Source organism: Coenobita brevimanus, chromosome 84 (assembly GCF_032717465.1).
Source record: "Coenobita brevimanus isolate Jiangsu-jjx chromosome 84, ASM3271746v2, whole genome shotgun sequence".
Taxonomy (NCBI): Eukaryota; Metazoa; Arthropoda; class Malacostraca; order Decapoda; family Coenobitidae; genus Coenobita; species Coenobita brevimanus.
The window spans coordinates 973,519-996,794 of record NC_137037.1 but is presented as its reverse complement, the minus strand read 5'-3'; the positions used below and the strand labels follow the sequence as shown (position 1 = coordinate 996,794).

At 42.4% G+C, this 23,276-nt stretch overlaps 1 protein-coding gene and 1 pseudogene across 1 annotated transcript; one reads left to right on the top strand and one right to left on the bottom strand.

Moving 5' to 3' along the window:
* Positions 1–672: 672 nt before the first annotated feature.
* On the top strand, positions 673–12,091 carry LOC145410025 (uncharacterized). The gene is made up of 5 exons (XM_080280244.1): positions 673–676; positions 3,119–3,220; positions 3,626–3,714; positions 11,468–11,601; positions 11,998–12,091. Exons 1-5 carry the CDS (start codon positions 673–675, stop codon positions 12,005–12,007), a joined length of 339 nt encoding a protein of 112 aa, XP_080136370.1. The 3' UTR covers positions 12,008–12,091.
* Positions 2,130–2,243, bottom strand: LOC145410256 (5S ribosomal RNA; annotated as a pseudogene).
* Positions 12,092–23,276: the final 11,185 nt, after the last annotated feature.

Sequence of the window (23,276 nt, the reverse complement as noted above, 5' to 3'; positions counted from 1 at the left end):
GGGGTGAGTTGGGGAGAGGGTAGTCAAATGGTGGATGACAGAGCGACTTGGAGGCGTTTTGTCTGCGGCCACCCTTTGCGGGATTAGGGCGTCGGGCTATAGATAGATAGATAGATAGATTTTTCAATGGGGAAAATCGTTCCAATATACAAAATTTTGAATTATGAAAGTTTTTTGGATATCAAGGACTCACTGTATGATGTTCTGTGCTTATTTGAACCCCAGAAGAAAATGGGTTGTTGATTTCATGTCATATCTTGAAGGGTTCCATAACTTGCATGTACCCTGTTGTCTAAGTATGCTGGGCTGTTATTTTGAAAACATGGTAGCCTTTACTCTTTTATGCAGTCATTCTTAATACAGTACTAGAATATTTAATGCATATTTATATACAGTTCTTCAGTACTGTATATGTAAGTTATTGCTGTTGCTTTACTTTGGTCTGTCATGCCTAGCAGACCCATTAAGCACAGATAAGCAGCTGCTTCTTTGGGGTTGTCTCACAATTGCAGCACAGTACATACCATGTAGGGATCTGGCATCCCTATATTACAGACAGTGCCATACCAGCATCAGACCAGGCTCCTTCCCACTGTGAGATGCAGTGAAATATGAGAGTTTGGCTCCTGAGTGGATGCTGCAGTTGTTCCACCCAGGGTGCACCGTGCCACCATGTGTAGGTCACTTGTATCATATCGTATCGTTTATAAAGGCTCCAACATGCTTGCATGCGTCGACCTTGGTCACCTAATGTCTATCCACGCTGCTCGGTCTCTGGCAGCTTCCCTATTCAGTCCCTTATCCATGAGATCACACTCTATGACGAAAACCATATAATTAAGTGAACATAGTAAACAATTCTAAGAGGTTTTCTTCACCTGCTTAAAATGACTTGATACCAGCCACTTTATAGGGAACTTCAGTCACTGAAATGCTTAAAACAGCCAAGATCTTCCTTTGAAAAAAGTTGGAATCAAGCCCTTTTAACCGGAGGTTTCCTGATGACCCCCTGCTGAACCTCTTAACTCTGATGATGCGCATATTACTTAATTCTTTTTACCTTGAAGCTGTTACATTTAGCATGGAAGAAACAGTTCCAACATGAGGGGTTAGGTAGAGCCTTAATAAACCACTTGAGTAAAAGAGATCTTTCTGTAGTTGAATACAGTATAGTCATTTAGAGACAGGAGAAGCATTCAGAGTGCAACACCCATGCCCTACATTTCCTACAGTTGGTCTAAGGAACAAACATTTGTCTTTGCCATGTGACCTCAGCTTTCATCCAATAGTTCCCAGAATCAGATCCCAACATCCTCGGCTATCCTTCACCTGCTCCACCAAGTTTTATCTGTCGAATAATATTTCCTTGATATTTGACTGATTGTTATCAAAATGATATCCTCTCATCTTTGCTATACCCTGAGCCCCTCCACCAACTTTGATCAGAATCAGGTAAAAACTGTAAGTTGACCTTGTCTTGCAACTTTGACCTTTGACCTGTTGTATTAAGAAAACTTTAGCTTAGTCCCTTGTATAACTCTCAACCCTTGCAGCAAATTACATCAGAGCTGTTTTAATCAGTTTGTTCATACACACCCACACACACATAGACTGAACTTTGACTTTCCCCTGTGACCTTGACTGTTGACTGATTGTTATGAAAATCAGATCCTTTCATGTTTGCCTTAGCCTGAACCCTTCCACCAAGTTTGGTCTAAATTAATGAAAATTATTTAAGTTGACCTTGTTGTGTGATCTTAACCTAGCCATGATGTATTGCTCACAAAACAGTAGGTCAGCACCTTTGCTGACCCATTTTCCTTGAACCAAGTTTGGTAATTGGATTGAAACTGGTTAATACTGCTTACATAGATACACAAATATATAGACACACACCTTGCAAAACAATACCCTGCTCTGCACAGATGTTAAAATAAGCTGTCAAGCACTGAAGTAGCTTCATACAGTATGTGTTATCATTTTTTTCTTTTTCCCCTTGTAGTAACCATACTTCATTCATTCATTGCCAGACGCCATGTATCTCAAATGGGGTGGTCAAGGGCTTAGAGTTAATTGTTTTACAGGGAGGGGCACTAATCCTCCACCAACCCCACTTGACACGTAGGGATGCCAACAGCATCTGGTGTTCCCAGGCGGTCACCCATCCAAGTACTAACCAGACCCAACGTTGCTTAACTTCGCTGATCGGACGGGAAGCGGTGTACTCTGAAATACTGTATTGGAGGCATCTGTGATGAGTGTACAACATCTGATAACCCCTTTATTCCATAGTCATCTTAATCATTGTCATCCTGATCTCATTCCCACCTTACAGTATTCTGGTGTTCCATTTTCCTCTCTTTGGCTCTAAAATAATTCCCCATAATTTGCCTCGTTTGTGCATTTGATTATTGTGCTATACTTAACGTCAAATATAGCACAGTACTGAAAGCTTATAATATTGAGTAAGGGTCAGAAGATAAGGTACTTTCTGTAAGGCACCATTGACATTTTTTAGTAACTGTTTCTTCAATCTGCCATTATAATGAAGGAAAAATTAAAGAGAAAGTAAGCTATGGAAAATGTTGAGGCCAGGGAACTGGATTGAGCTGGTTGGCAGAATTCTGTCAGGGAGGAGTGTATAACTAGGGTTTGGCACCCCTGTCCTTTCCCAGCAAAATTGTAATGATCAGACTGACTCAAGGTGATAGGTGGTATGAAACACTGACAAATGGATGTTTATGCCTGTGAAGTGGAGTCAGGATTCTAGGGGTGTGAATGGTGAGTGAATGAGAGTGTGGCCTATTTAATGGACAGACTTAACAAGAGCCTACATGTAGTGGTGTCAGGTACCCAGAGGGAGCCAAGCAGCTGTGGTGTCCACCCAGAAGCCAGACTTTCTTATATTTCCCTGCACCTCACTGTGGGAAGGACCCTGGTGAGGTGCTGTCTGCCAGGAGGACATGACAGATCCCTACATAGTGTATATAGCTGCTGTACTGTGTCTGTGGGATGGCCCTACAGAAGCAGTGGCTTACCTGTGTTTGACGGGTCTGCTCAGCCAGACAGGCCTGGGTTAAGCAGCAGCAACTACTTATGGTTAATTTCCCTTTGTCAGGTTACCAGGACTGTGAAGTTGGTACCCAAAACACCCGACTCCAACTCCACAGGCCTGCAGGTTACTTCTTGCTCTCAGGATCTTACCTCACCACATCTTTAGGTGGGAAGAGAGGTCTGGGTCATGATGATGATAATAATAATAAAGCAGATTAGAGATATTACTCTCTAGGAGTTACTGTATGTCAGTACTGTAGCAACACTTGATTTTTAAATGTAAGAGTTCACATGTGATAGATTTACCTGTCAGTATCATTGAGTATCATCATCGTCATCCAGATTTCTTTGACCATCCTAAGGAAGGCAGTGTTCAGAAAGCAAGGAAAGAGAAAGCACAGGAGAGGGAGAGCAGACAACAGCATATCCAGTGAAATGGGCTTGACATTCATTCATTCACTATTATTTATATCTGCTTTTCATATGACCAGGCAGATATAGTTAACATGTCAACTGACAAGTTAAAAGGGGTTGCCAGAGGGCATAGATTAATAAATCCTTTTTTCATCAGGGTGTACAAAGCTGCCACACACCGTGACTGCCTCCACCCCAGGCCAGGAATGGGCAGAGTACATGGAGGTGTATCATCTCATTGAGAAAGTACGTGAGCATGAGTAAGGTGGGTAGTATGGAAAGAGACTCTGCCCTTTCACCATGAAATGCCTTTTTTAAGTTGAAAACACTTGTTTGTTCATGGCCAGAACAACTTTATTAAGGTGTCATCATACTGCAGAGGTTGATGAGGATGGTGCTAACCCAGTCATTGTACTGTAATGTCTCTCCTAGGCTGGTGGTTGTCTGGCAGTAAACAGAATCAGACACAAAAGACATTGTGGCAATGAAGGCATACTGGAAGATTGTAATCAGTGCTTTACCTTGGGACAGGATGTTCTCTGTTTGTCATGAACAGTGACTTAACCCCTTCAGTCCAGGGACATCCTTATTATTTTGGAAGGATCTCTACTGATGAAGAGATTAATTAATTCTGAACTGGTATCTTACCCCTCCTGTTTGAACAGTTTCCTAAATTGAATAAAGTAATGTGGAAGCAGAAAAAAAAGCTTTAGATGGATGAGATTAAGCCCCCTTACACACACACACACACACACACACACAGTTTGAATTGACAGTCTTGACTGGACTGAAAGCTTATGGAATGTGGTGTTAGCTCATACACAGTTCAGTTTGACAGTGAGGCTGGACCTCAGTTCATACACGAGGATAACCACTTGTTTCCCAGGACATTGTTTTTGAGTGGAGGAGGAGTATTGATATTTGACCATGGTGGAAAAGAAGGCCAGCTCTCATGAAAAATGGTTTAATGAATGCTTACTGAAGTTTTTTTTTTTTCACCTTTACATTTCTGTTTGTTAATGAGAATGTCATTGGCAGCTGCCCTCATGTTTCTGTGTGAGTATCCACTGCACTGTACATTCCTCAGGCCTGGATGTTAATGACAATTTTGTATACTCAGTCCAGGTTTTCATGTAAGACTCATGTACAGTCAGTCAGTCAGTCAGTGGGACCTCAGTCAGTCAGTGGGACACAACATGAATGGCTACTGAAAAATACCTCATGATTTTTTCCCCACATTGATAAACCTGCCTTCATTAGGATGTCATATAATGTTTGCTTGTGGCATTTTCCAGTCAGTATTATTATCATATACATATTCCAGTGTTAATAGATTGATCTCCTTGGAACTTCTCAAGCTATGCTGATAATTTGGGATATCATTGTATCCCCCCCCCCAGTGTGATACTTATTTGATTGACTGCGTTAGAGTAGGAGCATGTCTGAACATCTATTACAGCAGCAGTGAAGGCCCAGCCCAGCTGAATAAGGCATGTAGGCCAGTCATACACAATCTGACCAAACTGTCTACCAGTTTTTAGGCACTTGTACAGTACTCATTTCAAGGCTTCAGTTGATACAGTCTATTCCTTGAGTTTACCCCATCTTAACACATGCACAAAGTGGTTTGAACTTGTTTCCTCAGCAAGACTGACAGTTGGAAGTGTGGGTATGAGGTACCCTAGGAGGAGGGTACAGGTAGTGGGGTGTGACAATGTGTATGCCATGTATTGGTGTAGGGGTATAGTGACCCCACTGCCTAATACTTGTACAGATTGCAAGGTTTTTGTACCTCCTCTGACACAGAAGAGGTTGTACTGGGGACTTACATTCTTAAATGATTCATTGTAGATTTTTCCCATCTTGTGTAATATAAGCCATTGGGTAATGATGATACAGTCAGAGTAAGTCTGTGGATCCTGGGTGTTTCCATCAGATGATTAACCCCTTCAGTATAGTAACTTTTTGGTAGTTCATACAGTACTTGCCACAACTAGGTAATTTTATTCACCTTAGGAGGTCCCACTGATAGACAAGGGGTTAATTAAGGCTATATCTGACCTCTCTGATGGGGAAAGTGTATCCTAAGCTTAATGATATTGCCTAGTGATGGCAAGAATGAATTATAAATTGCCTATGGGTGGAATGGGTTATAATGATCAGGTACAACAACAGTAGGATAAAAATCAGTACTGGTTTGTGCTGTTGTGTTCTCAGACATAAATGTGAACCATCCATCCACCCATCATCCAATCCTGTGTTGCCCCATGAGGAGGGTAGGAGCCCGGGGCTAGGCAAGTTGGTCCTGACATTTAAGATGAGAGTGACCAGCCTCACTCATCCTTGAGTGGAATTACTTGAGCAGTAAACCCCAACCATCCCTTGGACACAAACCTTCACCGCCTCTATCCGATTGGAGCTCCGTAATTACCCACTAAACCACCAGGCGCCATAATTTGGTTATATGGTTACCACCCAGCATAGTAAATGGTTTCCTGGTGTACAGGACACAATTTGGCTTGTCACTCAGTGTAGTCATCCATAGGCAGAAGGAAGAGGAAAGAGTGAATGAAAGAAAGACAGAAGAGGAAGTGTAAAGTCACCCTTAGGCACAAGGATGAGGAAAGAATGAAGTAAAGAAAGACAGAAGAGGATGGAAGGAAAGAAGGAAGGAGGAGAGGAAAGAGCAGACACACACCTGAGAGCAGCACTACATCGAGTGAGTGGATGGTGAGTGTCCCCACCTGCCACAAACATTTTTTTTTTTTTTCCAGCACAGTAGTATATGGTGTGAGTACTGTATCAAAAAAGTTAGAAGTGACAGCAGTGGTTGTGAGATGACTCATGAAGATTGTGGCTTGCTTAGATTGGATCGCCATATCGTTTGTAAAAGCTCCAACTTGCTTGCATGTGTTGGCCTTGATTACCTAATAGCAGCTTTCCACACTGCACAGTTTCTGGGAGCCTCGCTGTTCAGTCTCTTATCCCTGATGTTGCATTGTGACTTCATCCAAGGTTTTTTTTTGGTCTTTCTCGTAGCCCCACTCCTGACATTCACACTTTTCACCTTCCTCATCCAGCTGTCATCTTCCGTCCTCTCAACCTGCCCAAACCATCTCAGTCTACCCCTCTTCATTAAAGCACCAATACATTCAAGTCCCAACCTTCCTTTCAACTATTCAGTCATAATCCTAGCCTTCCACCCCCCAAGGCCTTGCATTCAAGAACACACTGCATGTCTAATCATTGTCATCTCCTTACGGTTGAAATGAGTATCCTCTTCCTTTACTGCCCAGGTCTCACTACCATACAACATACACTCCTAACACATGCTGCTTACAAAAATCCCTTTGAATAGGATAAAAAATATGGACAGCCTTATAAATGAAAAGAAATAAAACTTCTAAAAAGATGAGGAGTAAGTAAATGTTCAGGTAAATGGGTTGAAGAGTCTTCTATTGTACTGTATGGATCTATCAAGATAATAAATAGGATGTGGGTGATGAAAAGTGTAGATGGAATGTGAGGGTGGAAGGCAAAGGAAATAGCTTAATATTTTAAAGAAATTTGTGAGAAAAACAAATGTGAATATTTATGAGGCAAAAGGATTGAAGAATAGAAATGAATTGGAAGAAAGAGTGTATATATTGAGGTTCATAGGACAAGACTTGCATGCTTAAAAGAAACTTGACAGTGGAAGGGTTCTGCCTGACAGTTGTTGTGACACTAATGTAAGAATGTAAAGTATATCGCCTGTCACTGTTTTCAGTAGGATGAAGCTAAGAATTTAGAAAGCTTGAATGATAAATGAATGAATGTATGGGCCTGTTCATTGAGCTTTGGGTGTATAGTTCCTCTCACTTTTGTGTTTTCCTTTGCTTGTCACTGGATCCAGTCCACCTCATTTGTAATTGTGGAAAATTGGATGGGGATGATGAGGTGTTCATGCTTGTGAAAAGTACAGTACTTTGTAATAACTCTGGATTCCTTTGCATACTACATTTTTCCTAACTATATTCACTTGTGTCAGTGTAGGATTCATGTTGTCAGTGATTTGATTATAGTAGTTAGAAGTTGGAAGTTAAAAGATGGAAGTTTGGAGGGTGAAGTGCTTGAAAGGGTACAACAGAGAAGAAAAGTTGCTGGTTTCTTGAGAGCAGTGATAGGAAACATGGAAGTGAACATGGAAATGAAAAAGTTACTACATGACAGTATTGTGATACCAACTCTAACGTATGGAAGTGAAGCTTGGACCTTGTTGGAGGGACACAAGTCAAGAGTAAGAGCAGTGGAAATGAGTTATTTGAGAGGAACATGTGGAGTCACATGGAGAGACAGACTGACAAATGAGGATGTGAAGGAGCATTGTGGTTTGGATGTGGATGTGATAGGAAGTGTTAGGAGGAACAAACTGAGGTGGTTTGGCCATGTGGAGAGGATGGAGAGTGAGAGACTGATGAGGAGAGTGTAGGTTAGTGAGGAGGAGAGAGGGAGGGGAAGGCCAAGGATGAGATGGAGGGGTGGAGTGGAGAGGTATATGAGAGAGGGGAGTGTGAATTGGGAGCAGGGTAGTGAAATGGTGGGGGACACGGTGACGTGGAGACAGTTTATTTGTGGCCACCCTGTATGGGATTAAGGCGCCTAGCAGTGGATAGATAGATGGATGTGTGTGGAGGATGAGGTGGAGGGTTGGAGTATATGAGGGAGGGGGGAGTGAGTTGGGGGAGGGCAGTCAAATGGTGGGTGACAGAGTGACTTGGAGGCGTTTTGTCTGCAGCCACCCTTTGCGGAATTAGGGTGTCGGGCTATAGATAGAAAGTATTTGTTTGTTGCATGGCTGGTAATGGACTTGTGTTGAATCATTTAAGGGGCAGCTCAGAACCTTGCACCTCAAGGAGCTGTGATCTGCGGATGGGTAATGTAATGGATGATGACAGGGTTGAAATTGCTGACACTTCTGCTGACGAACCTTTTATGAATGGAGAATGAGAGACTGACGAGAAGGGTGTATGTGAGTGAGGTGGAGGGGGGAAGAGGGAGGGGGAGGCCGAGGATGAGATGGAGGGATGGAGTGGAGAAGTACATGAGAGAGGGGGGTGTGAGCTGGGAGCAGGGCAATGAAATGGTGGGGGACAGGGCAACATGGAGGCGTTTTGTCTGCGGCCACCTTTTGCGGGATCAAGGCATCTGGCAATAGATAGATGGATAGATAGATATTGTGTGTGTGTGTGTGTGTGTGTGTGTGTGTGTCTGTATTTACCTAGTTGTGATATACAGGAAATGAGCTACTCTCATGGGATCCCATCTCTTTTTCTCACTGTCAGATTTTACTTTGAACTCATTTAAGTTTTTAGACTGGACGATCTCTCTGTCCAGGCTATTCCACAGGTCTGTGCATCTATATGGAAAGCTGTATTTCTTGATATCCTTGAAGCAGCTTGGCTTTTTCAGTTTCATTCTGTGTCCTCTTGTTACTCACCCATCCCATACAAATAGATCATTTTTATCTATCTATCTATAGCCCGACGCCCTAATCCCGCAAAGGGTGGTCGCAGACAAAATGCCTCCAAGTCACTCTGTCACCCACCATTTGACTACCCTCCCCCCAACTCACCCCCCCCTCCCTCATATACCTCTCAACTCCATCCCTCCACCTCATCCTCGGTCTACCCCTCCCTCTCCCTCCCTCCACCTCACCTACATACACCCTCTTAGTCAGTCTTTCATTCTCCATTCTCTCCACATGTCCAAACCACCTCAGTGTATTTTTCCTAATCTTCTCAACCACATCCACATCTACCCTACAACGTTCCTTCACTTCTTCATTCGTCAACCTGTCCCTCCACATCACTCCACATGCTCCTCTCAAGTAACTCATTTCCACTGCTCTCACTTTTGACTTGTTCCCCTCTTGCAAGGTCCGCGCCTCGCTTCCATACGTCAGGGTAGGGATCACAATACCATCATGCAGTGACTTCTTAACTTCCATACTCACCTCCCTATTTCTCATCACTGCTTTCAGTGTACCAACAACCTTCCTTCCCTGCTGTACCCTTTCACGTACTTCATCCCCCAAAGTTCCATCCTTACTCATCACACTACCCAAGTACTTGAATGCACTCACATTCTCCATATCAATTTTATTTATTCCCATCATGGCCCTGAACACTGCAATCATGTCTCCCCTCTCTCTCCTTTCTTCTAGGGAAGGCAGGTCCAGCTTTTCCAACCTCTCTCTGTACGGCAGGTCTGCCAGGCTGGGGACCATCTTGGTTGCTGTTCTTTGTATTCTCTCGATCTTGTTTATATCTTTCTTTTTGTGTGGGCACCACACTACTGCCGCATATTCCAACCTGGGGCGGATCATGGCCACTATCAATTTTTTCATAATTTCCTCATCCATGTTATGGAATGCCACTCGTATGTTTGTCAAGAGATTGTACGTCTCTCTAACTATCTAGTTAATGTGTTTTTCCGGTGACAAACTATCCTGGACCAGCACTCCAAATCTTTCTTTTACATTTTTTTGCATTGAAATTCATTTCCCACATCTAACTCCAATCATGTGTCCTATCCAGATCCTCCTGCAGCATTTTACAGTTTTCATCAACTTCTATTTTCCTCAAGATCTTTGCATCATCAGCAAACAGACTTGCATAGCCTAACTGTTCATTCCATGTACCATATCGTTTACATAAATCAGGAACATCACTGGTGTCAACACCGAGCCCTGTGGGACTCCACTTGTTACTTCCCTCCATCCAGACATCTTGTCCTTTATTACTGTCCTCATTTGTCTGTCTCTCAAAAAGCCTCTCATCCATTCCAGGAGGTTTCCCTTCAGTCCTCCTGTGTGCTTCATTTTCCACATTAGTTGCTTGTGGGGTGCCGTGTCAAAGACTTTCTCCAGATCTAGATACACACAATCCACCCAGCTGTCTCTCTCTCCTGTAGCACATCAATCGCTCTTGAGTAAAAGCTCAGCAAGTTGGAAACACACGACCTTCCACTTCTGAACCCAAACTGACTTTCAGCCAAAATATTCATCTCTTCCAGATATTTTATCCATCTGTCTTTCAGGATTCTCTTGCACAATTTTGTGACTATGCTGGTCATGGACACTGGTCTATAATTCAGGGGTTCTTCCTTGTTCCCTCCCTTATAAATTGGTACCACATTTGCCCTCTTCCATTCCCGAGGCACTTTCCCCTCTTCCAGAGAACACACAATTAAACTGTGAATCTTATCTGCCAGTTGTTCTCTGCATTCCTTCAGTTCCCAATTAGAGATTCTATCTGGTCCTGAGGCTTTCCTTACATCTTGAGTTTCCAGTTATTTATGCACTTCCTGTACCTCCACTTTTATATACAGTATTTTATCACTGCATTTCTAGTGTGTGTGTGTGTGTGTGTGTGTGTGTGTGTGTGTGTGTGTGTGTGTGTGCTTTAATCATTTTTAGTGATGGAGAGAGAGAGAGATGCTTCACATGGTAACACTTGATATAACTAGACAGTTCCACTGCCTGGTTATGTTGCTCTTCTCCTACCCTATCCTGTGACTGGAGTGCTGTTAGCCAAAGGTGTCTTTCCCCTGCAGTGCACATTCCTCTATTTGGAGGATGGGGAAGGAGCTTAGGCAGTGGTACCAAGTGGTTATATCAGTGCCACCACCTGAAGGTGTCCCTACCCAACTGTTCACAAAGTTATTCAGTTTATGATAACATTCATTAACACCTTCATTACATACCATTTTCTTAAGCCCCTTTAACCCAAGTGCTGTTTTTATATATTTTTTAATTCAGCTTATGGGAGACCTGCCCCTTTCACCTGTGTTGCAGGACAAGTGTATTCAGACTGAAAGATAAATTATATATTGGCTGGTAACCAAGGAGAGTCATTCCCACCTCACAACTAAAGTTCATGGAGTTTCATGCAGCCATGACTTTTAGTTCCACCATATGAACACAGACAAGCTGTAACTATCTTTTCCTCTTTGACAGTTCACCTGTACCGTCGACATGGAATACCGGACTGAGGAGCGACGTGCTGCAGGAATCCTCACTAACGGTCCTTCATTCCACGCGGTTGACGAGCAAGACATATGTGACATCATCTACACATCAGAGAAGTTAAAGTGTGTTATGTGGCATCTGTTTACATCAGCTTACCCATTTACACCTATTTTCAGTACCATTTATGCTTGTTTTGTACATAATTTACACTTACTTCCATTTAATTATTTGCATCTTTATTTACACCTAGTGTCAGTATCTGTTTACAGTTATTCTGTACATAATTTGCTGATACCCTTTTACTCTGACTAAAATTACCAAGAGATTAACACTAGAGTATAATGCTAGTCATGAAGAACTTGTACGGAAAAAAGTATAGAGCTACTGTATTGTCTTATTCTGCCAATGAGTTACATCCAATAAAGTGTAAAAGGACATAAGTTTGGCCGATGTTAAGGTGAAGCACTTTAGTTAGCTGCACTTAGAATATGACCAGTAGTGCTTGTGTTTTGTCCCAGGTTCAACTGAAGAGCAAATAGGAGACCCATCACACTAAACTCATGATGTTTGGCCACAAAGGACTGAGGCTTATTGTCCACACCTCCAACTTGCTGCCCAACCAGTTCATCAATGGGTTTTGGATCTCACCCCTGTGTCCTGCCGTGGGTGAGTTTTTTATTATTATTCTCCTTGTTCTTATCATTCCTGTTATTATTATTTATTTATGATGATGATGATGATGATTATCATGCTTATTATTATTGTTATTCCATCCATCGTCTAATCCTGTGTTGCCCCATGAGGAGCGTAGGAGCCCGGGGCTAGGCAAGTTGGTCCTGACATTTAAGATGAGAGTGACCAGCCTCACTCATCCCTGAGTGGCATTATGTGAGCAATAAACCCCAACCATCCCTTGGATATAAACCTGCACAGGCTCAGTCCAATTGGAGTGCCACAATTACCCACTAAACCACCAGGTGCCATAATTTGGTAATATGGTTACCACCCAGCATAGTAAATGATTTCCTGGTGTACAGGAAACCGTCTGGCTTGTCATTCAGTGTAGAGTTACCCATAAGCAGAAGGAAGAGGAAAGAGTGAAAAAAATAAAATAAAAAGAAGAGGGAGTGTAAAGTCACCTGTAGGCAGAAGGAAGAGGAAAGAAAGAAGGAAAGAAAGACAAAAGAGGAAGGAAGGAAGAGAGTAAGGGCAGATATCCAAAGCAGCACTACATCGAGTGAGTGGATGGTGAGCCCCCCCCCCACTACTGCTTACCACCATTGTTAGTACTGTATCGCTGTTACTATTACTGTCATTATTTTATTATTATTTTTTTTTATGATGATGATGATGATTATAATTATTAGTAATAGTATTATTATTATTATCATTATTGTTATTATTTATTATTATAATTATTATTCCTCTACATTTTATGTGGAGCTGCATAGGATTGTAAGTGTTTTTTGGTCTATCTGATAGAGCCAGGATTCCGGGGGCTTGAATGATAAGTGAATGGAAGCGTGGCCCATTGGCTTGGGCAAATTTGGGCTGTCTGGACGTTGCTGCTCCTCACCCTGCCTGTGGGAGGGGAGGTCTGGGATGATGATGATGATTATTATTTTTCCTATTATTATCATTATTATTAATTATTATTATTATCCATTTCTTATTGCATCCTTCTTTCTCCCCTTCTCCTTACCTACCTTCCTCCCTTATTTATCATTATCATCATCATCAGCAGCAGCAACAGTATCATTGTATCATTCTCTCTCTCTCTCTCTCTCTCTCTCTCTCTCTCTCTCTCTCTCTCTCTCTCTCTCTCTCTCTCTCCCCTACTACTACTACTACTACTACTGCTACAATCAACGCACACCCCCATTATCATCTTTCACAGAGGAAGTCACACACACAACAGATGGGAAGTCTGTTACCAGCTTCAAACAGGACTTCATTGACTACCTGCGCTGCTGCCGGTTCCGCAGTGGCTCCAGACGGACACAAACTGTAAGAGGCCAGGACTTTCCAGTGTGCAGGTGAGTTGATGCATTATTGTTGTTATTATTATTATTATTATTATTATTATTATTATTATTATTATTATTATCTATCCATCCATCCATCCATCATCCAATCCTATGTTGCCCCATGAGGAGCGTAGTAGCCCAGGACTAGGCAGTTGGTCCTGACATTTAAGATGAGAGTGACCAGCCTCACTCATCCCTGAGTGGCATTACATGAGCAATAAACCCCAACCACTCCTTGGATATAAACCTTCACCAGCTCAGTCCAATTGGAGCACAATAATTACCCACTAAACCACCAGACGCCAAAATTTGGTTATATGGTTACCACCCAGCATAGTAAATGGTTTCCTGGTGTACAGGAAACCATTTGGCTTGTCACTCAGTGTAGAGTCACCCACAGGCAAAAGGAAGAGGAAAGAATGAAGGAATGAAAGACAGAAGAGGGAGTGTAAAGTCACCCGCTGGCAGAAAGACGAGGAAAGAATGAAGGAAAGAAAGACAGAAGAAGATGGAAGGAAAGAAGGATGGAGGAGAGGATAGGGCAGACACCCAAGAGCAGCACTACATTGAGTGAGTGAATGGTGAGCACCCCCACCTATTATTATTATTATTATTATTATTATTATTATTATTATTTCACCACTCTACAGGGCACTTGTTTGGCGAGCCACAGCTTGCAAATGCGAGTATTTTTTCCCCTTGGCAAACAAATTTTACATGCTAGTCGCCTTTTGACAAGGAGAAAATACATCCACTTTAAAACCCAGTACACTACAAAATAAGTAAATCTCACTTAAATGAAGAAAAAAGCAAGTTGTGATCGATTATTAAGTCTTTCCTTGTCGCCATTGTGAATGTTTAAAAATAGACATTGTGTAAATTTATAAATACACTAATTATATTTATTGTTCGTAAAATATTTCGGCTCGTAGCCAGTTTGTGCACTAAAAACTTATTTGGCTCGTAAATCTGAAACCTTAGGAGCCAAATGGCTCGCAACAATCGGCAATTAGCAAGAGCCCTGCTCTGTTGTCATCCATTCTCTCCACATGACCATACCATCTCAGTACACTCTCTTCAGTTCTGGTGTCCACCGACTTTCTCACTCCACACCTTTCACGAGTTACATTATTTCGTATCCTCTCCACCCTCTGTACTCCACATACATTCCGCAATGGAGATGGGACTGCTGAGGAATGTATGTGGAGTACAGAGGGTGGATAGGATACGAAATAATGTGATTCGTGAAAGGTGTGAAGTGAGGAAGTCGGTGGATACCAAATCGAAGAGAGTGTACTGAGATGGTATGGTCATGTGGAGAGATTGGATAACAATCAATCAATCATTTCCTGTGGCACCCTCGGGGATGCATAGGGCCTCGATGAACTCACACCACCACATCCTATCTTGTGCTAACTCCTCAAGATCTCCCCAACACTCATCTCCAGCTTCCCGTCTCATTGTCCTCACCCACGTCTCTTTTGGCCTTCCTCTACCTCTCCTACCAAGTGCCACCCACCCTGGTGTACCTCGTACTATTCCCTGTCTCCTATACACATGTCCTAGCCACTTCCATCGTGAGAACCTAACATATTCATCGACCGGCTGCACTCCCGTTATTTCTCTAATTCTACTATTTGGTATCCTTTCCCACCACTTAACTCCTAATATTCTTCTAAGTGCTTTGTTTTCAAACACCAAGAATTTATTTTCCATAGTCACTGTGCTGTACCAAGACTCATGTCCATAAATTAAGATACTCCTAACCATTACCTTATAAAGTTTGATTTTTGTATGCACAGAAAAATTGTTATTATTCCAAATATTTTTAAGCAGTCCCATTGCCTGATTAGCCTTCTTTAACCTTTCCTCGAATTCAAAGTTCAAAGAACCATCCTTGGCTAAATAAGTACCTAAATATTTAAACCTATCAACTTGCTTTACAACCATACCTCCAATTACACATTCCTGCGCATTTTCCATATTCATATTGATTATTTCAGTTTTTCCACAATTGGATAACAACAGAGTAGTCAAAATGGTACATCTGAGCGAATTTGAAGGAGGGAGGAGCCGAGGTAGGCCAAGGAGAAGGTGGAGGGATATGGTGGATGAGTGTGTGAGGAAGAGAGGTTTGGAAGAGGCTAAGGAACTGACAAGATCAGGCTGGCTGGATGAATGTTGTGAGAAGTGCATGATCAAGGATTTGGCACCCGTTTTTAATGTGGCAGCGTCCGGATTGACTCTATCATATACGTTTATGTGAAGCCACAGAATGTGGTGAATGTTTTTGGCATATCCAATATAGCCAGGATTCCGGGGGCTTGAATGATGAGCAAATGGAAGCGTGGCCCATTGGAGTGGGCAAATTTGGGCTGTCTGGATGTTGCTACTCCTCACCCTGCCCTAGGGTGGGAAAGGTGATCAGGATGATGATGATGATGATGAGTGATAGATAGACAGTATTGTAGAGGTGGATGATAGATAGACAGATTAGTGTTTTATAGGAGTGGATGATAGATAGACAATAGGATATATAGGGGCAGATGATAGATAAATAGATAGCACAGTAATATAGAATGTAATCTTTCAGACAGAACTGGAATGTACTGAGCCTGGCCTGCCCATCCATCAACGTGTGGATGGAGCCAAGAGACTGGCCGACAGTGGCTGACATGCGGTTCCTTCACACCTCAGAGACACAGTGCTTGGGGGTCATGGCGTCCTGGATTTATCAGGCACCCACATCAGCTCATATCTCTGATTGGGGTCAAGGTAATCTGGTTGGTTTTCTATCTCTCTCTCTCTCTATCTATCTACAGTAAGACCTCACTATAACGGACTAAATGGGGCCCAAGCCAGTCTGAAAAATGCAAAATTTTGATAAAAGCGACATCTGGACTTCCCCCTGCTAATCTGGACTTTTTCCGATATATCAGACATTAGTCTAGATCTCATGAACGGTTTTTAAACTGTTTTGACTATCATTGCGGTACTGTACTGTGGTATAACTTCACTACATTAATCAGATGGTATAATATGTATAATTATACTATACTGTACACTGATAAACATGTGTTTTATTTACCTTATTGTGGTGAATATAGCTGAAGTGGTCAGGCAGTCTGGACTGCTTCTGGCTTTATCAGACTTTTTCCAATACATAGGGATTTAGTCCGGTAGTTCCTCAAGTCTGATAAAAGCGAATTCCGGTCTATTGAGTTCCGTTAATTTGATGTTTTATTGTATCTATTTATCTGTTACCAGACTCCTTAATCCTGTAAGGGGTGGCCACAAACAAGTCACCTCCATGTCACTCTGTCCCCTGTGATTTCACTGCCCTGCTCCCAGCTCATACCTCCCTCTCTCATATACCTCTCTACTCCATCCCACCATCTCATCCTTGGTCTCCCCCTCCCTCTCCCCCCCTCCACCTCACTCACATACACTCTCCTTGTCAGTCTCTCACTCTCCATCCGCTCCACATGGCCAGACCACTTCAATGTGTTTCTCCTAATGCATCAAAAACTCAGTTCTTACATCTGCCAGCCCAACAGAATCTTCCACAGGAGTACCCTCTAATTTTTATCAATATCCAGCTCAGTGCTGCATCATCTTTAAACATACATGGGGTTTCATTTTATCGAGATTTATCTTGGAAAGACCATATTGCAGTCCATCCATCCATCATCCAATCCAACGTTGCCCCATGAGGAGCGTAGGAGCCCGGGGCTAGGTAAGTTGGTCCTGACATTTAAGATGAGTGTGACCAGCCTCACTCATCCCTGAGTGGCATTATGTGAGCAATAAACCTCAACCACCCCTTGGATATAAACCTTCACTGGCTCAGTCCGATTCGAGTGTCTTAATTACCCATTAAACCACCAGGCGCCATAATTTGGTTATATGGTTACCACCCAGCATAGTAAATGGTTTCCTGGTGTACAGGAAACCATTTGGCTTGTCACTCAGTGTAGACTCACCCACAGGCAGAAGAAAGAGGATAGAGTGAAGGAAAGAACGACAAGAGGGAGTGTAAAGTCACCCATAGGCAGAAGGAAGAGGAAAGAATGAAGGAAAGACAGAAGAGGGAGGAAGGAAGAGAGGAAAGGCCAGACACCCAAAGCAGCACTACATCGATTGAGTGGATGGTGAGTGCCCCCACCTACCACCTGGTTCCTTCTTCCTTGCATTACAAAAAATAAATAAAAAGCTGCCTCCAGTGCATCAGGAAGCCTACATAACCCATCTTTGGAGCTGTGGTCAGTTTGTCTTGTGTGTTTCCACCCCTCTCATGCTTAGGACAAGTCTAGGATTCTGTTCACCTGATGTCCGATGATTTTATTCTGTTGAGTATGGGAGATTGGTCAGTATTCTTGTTGGTTAAGGAAGCTCCCTAACACCTCTTCCTAAGTGATTTATTTTGCCTATTACACCTAACCGTCCTCTTCTGTGCTACATAAATTCTTTCAGTAGTACCATACTGTGTATAGCCTAAAGCTCCCTAACACCTCTTCCTAAGTGATTTATTTTGCCCATTACACCTTGGTGTCATCTTCCGTGCTACATAAATTCTTTCAGTATTACCATCCTGTGCATACCCTAAAGCTCCCTAAACACCTCTTCTTAAGCAGTTTGTTTTGTTTATTACACCTTACTCTCTTCTGTGTTGCATAAATTCTTCCAGTAGCTATCACCATACTCTGCATCAAGCTACCTAACATCTTTTCCTAAGTAATTTATTTTGTTTATTACAGCTTACTGTCCTCTTCTGTGTTACAAAAATCCCTTCATTACCACCATACTTTATAAATAACTTACAAAAGGATATCAACCAACCATATCCCAAAATAAATCACTGAGGCAGAGGTGTTGGGGAGCTTCCATAGCTAACCAGTGAGAATATGAACCTGAGGTGTGAGGAATTAGTTGGAGAAGAACAGGGAGGCTGTAGGAAGGGAAGAGGTTGTGTAGATTAGATATTCATTCTTAGATCTTTTGTGGAAAAGTTTCTAGAGAAGGGAAAGAAGTTGTACAGTATGTGGCCTTCATGGATTTGGAGAAAGCATATGAAAGGGTGGATAGACAAGGATTGTGGAAAGTGTTAAGAATATATGGAGTAGATGGGAAGTTGTTGAATGCTGTGAAGAGTATGTACGATGGTGTGAAGGCTGCAGTGCGTGTGGATGGTGAACTAAGTGAATTTTTCTCTTTGAAAGTTGGTTTGAAACAGGGATGTGTCATGTCTCCATGGTTGTTCAATCTGTACATGGATGGGGTAATAAAAGAGGTACAAGTTAGGGTAGTGGATGTTGGAGTGGCCCTGGTGAGAGAGGATAGTGTTTGGAAACTCCCTGTACTGTAGTTTGCAGATGACACTGTGTTGTTGAGTGAAGACGAAGGGGAGCTGCAAGGCTTGATGGATGAGTTTGGGAGTGTGCGTAAGAAACGGAATCTAAAGGTGAATGTAGGGAAGAGTAAAGTTATGGTCCTTGAGAGAGGTGAAGTCAGTGAATGTGCAGTGAGATTGGATGGTGAGGAATTGGAAAATGTGAGTATGTTTAAGTACAGTACTTGGGTAGTGTGATGAGTAAGGATGGAAGTTTAGAGGATGAAGTGTTTGAAAGGGTACAGCAGTTTAGAGGATGAAGTGTTTGAAAGGGTATCACAGCAGTGATAAGAAACAGGGAAGTGAGCATGGAGGTGAAAAAATTACTATAAGACAGTATTGTGATACCATCACGGCAGCAGGAGTCTGGTCACTGAAGACAATAACAGCAAGGTGTTCGGCCCAAGACCTAGACACCCTCCTTCAGGATAGTTTGGTAGGCTTGGTATAATTCCCCATCTGTACTTCTCATGTATTTAGATCTTCCATCCATCCATCCATCATATAACCCTATGTCGCCCCATTAGGAGCGTAGGAACCCGGGGCTATGTAAGTTGGTCCTGACGTTTAAGCTTAGATCTTCACTGTTGTATATCCACAGCAGGTGTGCCAAACATTGACAGTATAAACAAATAGAAGAATTGCAATGGTCCCTCACAGGGCATGCATAATAAACATCCCCACAAATTGTGAATTGCTTGAATATTTGGTGCCTGTCCCCACCCCACCCCACCAGAAGTACAAGAAATATCATGGTAGTGAAGGAGTCGGCCTTTTCACACACAGCAGGAATTTTCTGGCCAGGAGAGTTTATTCAGTACAGAATGCTTTTCAGAGGGGGGAAGGTTTGACTGTCCATTAAATGACCCCCTCCCCATTCAAAATCACTTATTATGGGTTCACATCAAAATGGGACTTTGGGAGGTAATTTTTGCAACTTAAATCATGTTCTTATGTCACTTTATAAGAGATATTTTTTTGTGATGCAGTGTGTGTCACAGCGCATCTTCAGGAGGTAATTACATGACACAAATCATGTCGCAGTGAACAAATGGGTTAAAGAGGCAACCTAAATACCAAGTCATTGTGTGAAAAGTCTCAGTGATAAGGTAGGAATGAGTCTCCTTGGTTAGTAGTCAAATTTATCCTCCAATCTGACAGTGTTTGGCCATTAATTGAGCTGCAAGAGGCTAAGGATATTTGTCAGATGAGATTAAACAGACATTAGTAACAAAGATTTACTTATACAGGAAGGAACTGTAGAGCAGGCTTATCAGCAGCTCTTGTGTGAGGCCTTGACAGTGTATGGATGCCTGCTAGTACACTGCATCAGCAGCAGCCCACAGGAGGCCATGCCAGACTACTTCAGTGTGGCCGTCAACAATGTATGGATGCCTGCTAGTACACTGCATCAGCAGCAGCCCACAGGAGGCCATGCCAGACTACTTCAGTGTGGCCGTCAACAATGTATGGATGCCTGCTAGTACACTGCATCAGCAGCAGCCCACAGGAGGCCATGCCAGACTACTTCAGTGTGGCCGTCAACATGCCGGAGGGTAATGGTGGTTAGTAACATACCCTTTTTACTCTGACTTGGCTAAATTTCTCATCTCTCCAAGTTGAATGCAGAGTTGTAAAAATATACCGACACTGATATATAATGCTAAGTGTGAGAAAGTGTCATGGAGAGGATATTATAACTGTAGTACTGTATTGTCTTCTTCTGCCATTGAGCTATGTAAAGTAGCCACAAACGGATGAAAATGTGGGCCAGATTAGAGTAAAACAGTACAGTGGCTGTGTAGTTAACTCTTCAAGTAATTTCAGTTCAGCCATCTTTATTTTAAAAAGTTTGTAGTTGCCCATTCCTCTCTTCCTTCCTTCCTCTTCTGTTTTCCTTTCCCTCATTCGCTCCTCATCCTTCTTCCTACGGGTTACTTTACACCTCCTCTCCTATCTTTCTTTCCTTCATTCTTTCCTCTTCCTTCTGCCTGTTGGTGACTACATTGAGTGACAAGCCAAATGGTTTCCTGTACACCAGGAACCTTTTCCTGTGCTGGGTGGTAACCATGTAACCAAATTATGGCACCTGGTGGTGTAGTGGGTAATTAAGGCACCCCAAATGGTTTGAGCCTGTGCAGGTTTATACCCAAGGGGTGGTTGGGGTTTATTGCTCATATAATGCCACTAGGGGATGAGTGAGGCTGGTCACTCTCATCTTAAATGTCAGGACCAACTTGCCTAGCCCTGAGCCTCTACATTCCTCATGGGGCAAATAGGATTGGATGATGGATGGATGTATTTGTTTGTATTTTGTTTGTAGTTTCCAGGCTGCAAAGCATGTGAAAAATTAGCTTGGGGGGGGGGGTTCTGTCATGGCCATCCCCAGTTTGGGGGTTCCCAGCAGGAAGCAGGATGTCAGAGGTAGTGGTGGTGGTGATGATGATGATGATGATGATGATGATGATGATGACATACTTTTTTGTGTTTATGGCAAGGTGGGGAAAAAAGGTCAAAACGATGGTGGTTTTTATTTTTGTGTTCACAGCAGGGTTGGAAAAAACACTGATGATGACGCTTTATTTTTGTATTGTTTATAGCAGGGTGGGGATAAAGCTGAGACTGGTGATGATAATAATATTTTGTATTTTTGTGTGTATGTATCAGAGAGTTAAGAATGTTGGATTAAAAGAGGTCAGACTAATGATGATAGTGATGATGATATTTCTGTATGTTGAGTTTGGAATGTATAGACTGTTGTTGGATGATGATATTGATGATTATGATGGTGTTGATGATGATGGTTATGTTGTTCTGTGTTTGTATTAGGGTGTGTGGGATGCCTTTGGCTAAATAGTACAGAATAATGATGGTGGTGATGTGACAAAGATGATGAATGATGATGGATTTTTTTTTTTTTTTTTCCCGTATGTATCAGGGTGTGGTGAGTGTGGCCAGATTTGCACACACCAGTGCCCCACCACAGGCCCATCAGGGAGGACTCTGAGGACCTGCCCATCAGGGCCAGAGCATGGACATCCTCCCTCACCCACACAGTTGTTAGGCCTAAAGTTCAAAAATTTGATGGTAAGGACACAAACATTGTACTCCTTTTATTCTAACGACCTAAAATTACCATCTCTCCATCTTGAATGCTGGGTTGTAACAATAGATTAACAATAGAATATGAGGCTGTACTCTTTGTACTGTAACTTTACCCCAGATTGCCATCTCTCCATCTTGAATGCTGGGTTGTAACAATAGATTAACAATAGAATATGATGCTATACTCTTTGTACTGTAAGTTTACCCCAGATTGCCATCTCTCCGTCTTGAATGCTGGGTTCTAACAATAGATTAACACTAGAATGTGATGCTATACTCTTTGTACTGTAACTTTACCCCAAATTGCCATCCTTCCATCTTGAATGCTGAATCATACCATTAGATTAACAATAAAAAATGCTGCTATTCTCATTTTACTCTGACTTGGCCAAAAATTCCATCTCCATCTTGAATGCCAAGTTGTGACAATAGATGAACAGTAGAACAGAATATGATGCTACATAAATATAACAGTGCAGTTGGTACATCACTCTTAGGTGATTATTTGCAGTCCATATCATGCAGTACATTAAGTCTTTGGTACAATGGCTGGATGAATCACTCTTGCGTGATAATCAAAGACGGTGAATAAAACCCACACTTGTAGACGAAGAATATAATTGCCAAACAGTTTCGGTGGACACTGCCACCATCTTCAGTGGTCAAGATAGTGAGAGGGAATGACATATTGACTATACAAGGGTTCCTTTTTATGCGTGTGTGTGTGTGTGAAAGGGGGGGTAAAGGTGAGGTGGGGTGGGGTAGATTGTAAGCGGGGATTAACCCCAGGGGGGACATTACCGGGCAGGTCAGGTGTAATTCCTATCTGACCCTACCTGTGTCTTATCAGGAAGGGACATTTCCACTAGGGACCTCAGTATTGGATCTAGCTTGTACATACCTTCACTAAGGTTGAAATTCTCGTATTTCTGGATACACATGGCTTCAATAATCTTTCGTTTCCGAAAGTCATGACTTCTATACAATAGATGGCTACCTTGCCAGTCAATTCTGTGGTTGGCTTCACAAACATTATCATTCCTCCTAGACATGGAAAATTCTCTCGATTATTAATTGTGGAGGCAACGAAATCCAGTGCAACATTATTATTTGGTTTTAGTGCAAAAGATAATCCGAGACTGAGAACTTGTTCTTCAACATTTGTGAGCACATAAGATGATAAATTTAGTACTGCATTTGGGATACTGCATTGGCTCCAAACACTATTCTCACACAACTCCGAAAGTTTTCTACTTAGATTTAACTGTTCACGATG